Source organism: Austrofundulus limnaeus, unplaced genomic scaffold (assembly GCF_001266775.1).
Source record: "Austrofundulus limnaeus strain Quisiro unplaced genomic scaffold, Austrofundulus_limnaeus-1.0 Scaffold450, whole genome shotgun sequence".
Taxonomy (NCBI): Eukaryota; Metazoa; Chordata; class Actinopteri; order Cyprinodontiformes; family Rivulidae; genus Austrofundulus; species Austrofundulus limnaeus.
The window spans coordinates 136,046-142,970 of NW_013952852.1; the positions used below are offsets into that span (position 1 = coordinate 136,046).

The 6,925-nt window shown below is 40.9% G+C and overlaps 1 protein-coding gene across 1 annotated transcript in view; it reads left to right on the top strand.

Annotated features, from left to right (window-relative positions):
• Nucleotides 1-6,925, top strand: part of fndc7b (fibronectin type III domain containing 7b) — a 31,238-nt gene that overhangs the window by 16,878 nt on the left and 7,435 nt on the right. Inside the window, exons 20-29 of the mRNA XM_014024970.1 lie at nt 235-495; nt 572-838; nt 952-1,215; nt 1,986-2,243; nt 2,319-2,582; nt 2,768-3,028; nt 4,627-4,887; nt 5,238-5,501; nt 5,599-5,859; nt 5,954-6,214. Of these exons, the coding sequence (XP_013880424.1) occupies nt 235-495; nt 572-838; nt 952-1,215; nt 1,986-2,243; nt 2,319-2,582; nt 2,768-3,028; nt 4,627-4,887; nt 5,238-5,501; nt 5,599-5,859; nt 5,954-6,214 (2,622 nt within the window). The remainder of the gene's footprint in view (nt 1-234; nt 496-571; nt 839-951; nt 1,216-1,985; nt 2,244-2,318; nt 2,583-2,767; nt 3,029-4,626; nt 4,888-5,237; nt 5,502-5,598; nt 5,860-5,953; nt 6,215-6,925) is intronic.

Below are 6,925 nucleotides of genomic sequence, written 5' to 3' on the forward strand. Positions count from 1 at the left end.
GTCTTTATTTTACAGTTAAAATATATGTTTATCAAATAAAGTCTAATGTTACAACTAATCGGGGATCCCTTTAAAAAGAATTGCTACATTTCTGCATAATGCTTTGAGATAAAGGAGCAACATTTATGAATTTAGAAGATTTTTATGTATAGAATTTCATTTAAGTCTATATCGTCGTCAACAAATATATCCTATAAAGACTCTGTCATGTGTCCGTTTTTCACTTCCTATCAGGCCCTTGTGCTCCAACAAATATTAGCGCTTCGCTGTTGTGTGAAAACAACACAGCCAAGGTGAGCTGGCAGCAAAGTCCCGGAGCGGTGTCATACAACGTGACGGCGGCTGGAGAAAACGGCGACGTGAAGCAATGCACCACCAACACCTTGAGTTGTCTGATCCCTAACATGAGCTGTGGTCAGACCTACAGCATCACTGTCAGCCCCTTTTCTAACCAGTGCAAGGGGCAAGACAGCCAGCCATACAGCTATGTTTCAGGTAATAAACAGAAAAATAAAAAAGGAGTTTTATTTTAAAAATGACTAAAATTATGGTGCATGTTTTGTTCTTGCAGGCTCCTGTCCTCCCACAAATGTCGTCGCGTCTCTGCAGTGTGCCGGTAATGTTGGTGTCGTGACCTGGAATGCCGCCTCGAAGGCAGATCAGTACGTGGTGTCGGCTTTGCCTTCCGTCATGAACGGACGCGTCTCCAACTGTTCGTCCAGTGGAACAGGCTGCTCCCTCACAGGCCTGAAGTGTGGCGACACAGTCACCATCTCTGTGGTCACTGTGGAAAGAGGCTGCCAGAGCCAACCCAGCGACCAAACCATGTTAAAAACAGGTCAGAGTGCCAAAGCTGTGATCTGAAATCACTATGATTATAATGAACCCTGTCCACATTTAATCAGCACATGATGCAGACTCTCATTTTTTTTTTTTCTGTTTTGTTCACAGTCATCTGCCCGCCCACCGGCCTGTCCGGGGTGACCAATTGCAACAACAATGACATCACAGTAAAATGGAACCAGAGTCCAGAGATGGTAGCTGGTTATTTTATCCAGTCCCAGGAAACCGGTGGGGCTGTCGTCAACTACACCATATCGCAGACGTTTTTTGCGCTCACGGGGCTGAAGTGTGGAAAGCAGTATTCGTTYGGGGTCAGCACCAGGAACTTTCAGTGCAGCAGTGTCTTCAGCGAGCAGATACAAACTAATACAGGTTCATATATGAATATATTGTCAATGTATCGTGAAACAGAAACCAAAATATGTTTTGTTGAATTAAGGTCAACCTTACAGGAAATAGAAAGCTAAAAAAATACCATCATAGTTTATGTAGTGTTTTTCTACAATCTAAYGAGCAGTTCATAACTAAAACATATAAACTTTCATTTAAAACTAGAATAAGCAGCAAGAGTTCAAATGTATACAGGCAAAAACAGTTGTATTTGTTATTTTTATTTATTTTTTGAGTAGTCAGTAATCTTGAAAGACTTTATCCTTTTTTCCAACAAACATCTAATTGTTTCGTTATGCTCTAATATATTTGTGCRAATGTCTCAATCATTTAAACTAATACTTTCAAATTATGTTTTCTATACACTTTAACACCACATTCATATTTTTTCCATTCAGTTTCRAAGGATTCTGGTTCATTTTTAAAGGCGATAATACAACTTTTTCATTCAGTAACCATCTAAAGAAACAGCCTGAACATCCATCATGAAATTTATCATCATTTATGGTCTAAACACACTTTTAAAATACTTAAATCTAATTACATATAAAGTTATAAGGTATTTCTCAGCACAGGATAGGTCAGCTGATCATTGATTGGGTTGTTTTGAGTCTGTTAGAAGTGAGCTTTCAGATATTTATTAAAGTAATAAAAACAAGATGGAATTTCAAATATATATACATGAAAGTTATGTTTATCCTTTTTTTTATTTTAGATAATTATCACAGCTCACGATTTCTTGTCTCTCTCAGCACCCTGCCCTCCAACTAACGTGACTGTAAAAACCGACTGTGGCACCAGTTCGGCAACTCTGGCCTGGGCTCCAAGCACATACGCCATTTCATACACAGCTACGCTAATTGCTACCAATGGCCACGTGGTCTTCTGCTCTTCTAACACAACAACCTGCACAGCGAAGGTGGAGTGTGGAAGCCAGTATTCAGCCGTTGTGGTTGCTTCTACAGCATCGTGCAACAGCATTGGGTCAACCAACATAACTTTTGCTTCAGGTAAATGACTCCGTTTCACATTTCATTTCACGAAAGACTCCATCGATGCATCAACAATCTGTGTCCCTCCAACAGCTCCCTGTCTGCCGGATCAGGTCCAAGCAGACCTGAACTGCAGCACCAACTCCTTTGGAGTGCAGTGGAAAGCAAGCAATGGCAACGCWGGCACGTACACTGCAATGGCCATCAGCAGTGACAACGCAACTCAAACTTGTAGCACTGTTGGCACCAAATGCACCATCCAGAACCTACAATGTGGCACCTTGTATGGCATAGTTGTTACTACATCATCTGTCAGCTGTGGGACCATTGGGGGCTCTGATTACCACATGTACTCAGGTAGTAAACAATAAATGTACATTTCATGAAACTCAAATTTCATTGCTGTGTATACAGGCTGGGCTTTGATGCACGATGCATTTACTTACAGCGCTCATGCAACTCCTGTAAACAATTACTTTGAGGAATCTGTTTTTTTTAAAAAGGCGCACTATATTTTAGTAACTCACCTTTTTCATCACTAGCTCCCTGTAAGACGGACATCACGTCTATGAATTTGCAATGCAGCAGTAACGTGGCGCAAGTCACCTGGGGAAACGCTGGTCCAGATCAGACTCAGGTGGTGACAGCTGTGGACAGCAAAGGACTGGTCTCCACCTGCAACTCCAGTGGCTCTAGCTGCACCTTCAACCAGCTGAGCTGTGGGATGAAATACCTCGTCAGTGTTGTCGGCTACACAAACTCATGCAGCAGCAACCCAACTGTTCCCAAGGAGCTCAACACAGGTATTTATGCTTGAGAGTGTAGTTGGAAAGGAAATTACAATTCAGCAAATCTAAGAGGTGGGCAGTAACAAAGTAATTTTATTTGAGTACTGTACTTTAATTAGCTAGCACTCTTTTTTTGACATTGACATTTTAAATTTTTTTAGTTTTACTCCACTTCATTACTCTATAGGTGCTGATATGCAGCTTTAAACATACGGCGCAGTATGAGGGTCAAAATTAAGACTTTTGTGCAACCAGCGGTTGCTACATCCTCGTAGCAGGAGGCTATATATATTCCTAAACAAGCTATTGATCTGAGAGGCTGACGCTGGCAAATAAGGAGGCTATTCATTTGTGTTAGCATTGTAAAGTCTAGCGACTAACATGGATAGGCTGGTGTTAGCAATGGAGAGGATAGCGACTCGAATGCCCAGGCTGCTCACCTACTTTATTAGACAAGACAAGACTTTTTTGTATAAAGAAAACTTTTTCAACAAAAATGGTTCACATACAAAACCTAAAAGCGGCATGCACTGACAGGTGTTCCTTAGAATTTACTGTTCAACATGTTGTCAAGTATAAACATATARCATAAAACATTACTGTAAAGCAGATGGCTTTAGTTTAGTTACAAATTAGCAGCTGCGTTTGGCCGTCTATTGGTTAATGGTGGCGGGKTTTTTTCTTTTCATTTTAGCACAATTATGAGAAAATATATTTGACTGTATTTGACTAGTTGTTAGCCTCTCCAATGCTAACGCCAGCCTATCCATGCCAATAGACAACGGAGGAAGTTGGCAATCCAGTGGGTCACTAGCCTAGGCATGCTAGTCTCTCCAAAGCTAGTCGCTAGCCTTTCAGATGCTAACAAAAATAAATAGTCTCCTTCTCATTTGCCAGTGCCGGCCTCTCAGTTACCGGAGCTGGCCTATCATTAATAAGATCAATAGCTGGTTTAAAAGATATAGCCTCCTGCTACAAGGATGTAGCAACTGCTGGTTGCGCAATAGTCTTAATTTTGGCCCTCATACCGTGCCATATAAATTGGTTACAAGAAAAAGAAGAATTTTTGTCCTACTACTATTTCTTTGTAGGTACACTAGATATATATAGGTGTACTAGACACGTTTCAGCACTATTGCAGGTTTTTGTGTAGATCCTGATTGGTCCTTTTACAAATAATGTTTTAGACTTTTAGTCTCTTTGTTCTATTAATGGATTCCTACCAAATGAACTTTAAATTGCTGTCTAAAAGTGTTTCTAGCTTATTGTAACAAATATTATTTTCACTTCAGCGAACTTGAACAAATTTTAAAAATAACTAAGCTTAGGTTACATTCAGATTTCCTTACTCTTTGAGTATCTAGAAAAGCTCCATATAAGACTAAATAATTGTATATTTGGAATTACTGCAGTACTCCAGTACTTTAACATAAGTAATAATTTGATGAAGCTACTTTTACTTTTATTAGTGTGATATTTGAACAGCAGGACCAGTACTTTGACTCACGTAAAGAAACTGAGTACTTTGTCCACCTCTGGCAAATCTACAAGTAATATATTAGATATGTCTAAAAATGAGTTATACATTAACATCTTTTTATCCCCCCTCAAAGCTCCATGTGTTCCGACCAACGTCAGCGGACAAGTAGACTGTAGCACTGGTATCACAGCCGTCACATGGACTGCAGCCCTTGGTGCCACATCGTATACGGTGTACGCTCAGGGCAGCCTCGGCTACAAAGCTGATTGTAACAACACAAACACTCTCTGCAACTTCCCAAGCCTGGCCTGTGGGCAGGACTACAACATTACTGTGGTGGCTCGCTCCGCCACCTGTGTCAGTTTGGCCAGCAAGTCCATCACTGTGTCCACAGGTAGGAAAACACTGATTATTTTGAAAAGTATGTGATTGCTTTCCAAACCTCAAATTTATCGCAGTTGATTCCATCCAGCCTGGGGAAGAGCGCTGCAAAATTAACTTTTCCCATGATGCCTCTGTTATTAAGCTTGAGTTGCCAATAAAACTAGAAAATTGTTCTCAATAAGTGACATAAAACTCAGGAACGAAATTACTTTAGGAAACTAAGATTGGTTCCTGAAAAAGAAAAGAATATTGCAGCTTATTGCTCCTGGGTTCCCTCCTTCTTTTCTCCTCGCACAATGTTCCGATGATGAGATCATGATGATAATTTTAACTATGTTCCTTCTTTGTATTTCACTCCAGCCCCTTGTCCTTACAGCGGTCTGCAGGTATCACGGGACTGCATCAACAACACAGTCTCGACTTCTTGGACTCCCGGCTCCGGCGTTCTCTACTACATTGCCTCGGCTGATGCCGTTAACATGGTCGACCGTCAGACCTGCTCAACAAATGGCTCCTCTTGTAACATCAGCTCCCTGCGCTGTGGGGAAGTTTACAAAGTCAGCATCAGCGGACAGGGAAAGACGTGTCCCAGTCCCGCCCAGAACTTTAACACAATAATCACATGTAAATTATTTTGTTTTAATATGTTAAACTTAATTTTCTTGATAACGCCTGATTTTTAAAAAAGATTTAACTCACTGATTCTGCTTCACTCCACCAGCTGCGTGTCCTCCCACCCAGCTGAGAGTGAACTCTTCCTGTGGATCGAACAGCATCACGGTGTCGTGGCAGGCCTCGAAGGGCTCCATCTCCTACATGGCTGTGGCTGAAAACGCACAGGGCCTCAAGTGGTCCTGCAACACCACGGGCACCACCTGCCAGATACCTAATTTGCTGTGTGGACAGGATTACAACATCTATGTTTCTGGTATTGATTGGAACTGCATCGGAGCCAGGAGTCAAATAAAAGTAATTCGCGCTGGTGAGAATAGAAGCTCAACTTGCTTAACCTTTTTCTTTTTATCCCCTTAATATATTGGAATACAGTGACCAGACATCCTCTGTTCTCTCCTCAGCTCCATGTGTGCCAGACAATGTTCAGACTAACCTGGACTGTCTGTCTGGTGTTCTCAACATCACCTGGCAGTCGACGGGTTACTTCGTGCAGTTCTACGCCTCTGTGGTGAGCAGCAAAGGTCAAGTCAGCACCTGTGAGACGGATAGTCTTTACTGCGTAATCAGCAGCTTGCAGTGCGACACGACATATAGCGTGACGGTGATGGCCCAAAACGAGATCTGCAACAGCTCTCTCAGTCCCACAAAACAAGTTGCTACAGGTGATTGTTTTTGACAAACCGAGGTATGATGAGCGGGATGTTTTCATTATGTAGAAAAGCTCAAAAATGTTCCATTTAAAAATACAATTGACAAATATATGGGATGCCAAGTGTAACATGAAATGTTGAAAAAAACTCACTAACATATTTTTTATTATTTAGCTCACTTTTTGAGTGCGAAAAATGTTCCACTAACATTTTATTATTATTTAGCTCACTGTTCTTACATTTAGCTAATTTTTGCTAAATGTTAAATTTAAATGTTAAAAATAATATATTAAATATTAAATCCTAAATCTAAAGATTTAAATCTAAAAGTAAAAGTTAAACCTTAAATGTTGAAGTAGGTATTTTGGAGTGGAACACAACTTTTGCTTCCTTCAGCGATGTTAGCAGTGGCTAGTGGTGGCTAGCAGTGGCCATGGTTTGTCACAGGATGATGACATCATCTGGGTTAGCTGATGCTAACTTCTTCGAACGCTAATTTTTAAAATCTACATTCAAAATGTGTTCATAAAAAACAATATAGGTGGTACCTGTGTTACGACAGTTTGAAGTGCAGCTCAAACACCAGCCATAACTGCAAGTTTGATGTCTTGTAGGGAAGCTTTAGCAGCATTGGAGCGCTAACGGTTGCCATTGTCCTAGGATGATGACATCATAACATGAGCCGAGCACCAATGGCAAAGGCTGTGTTACATTCCAAAATAC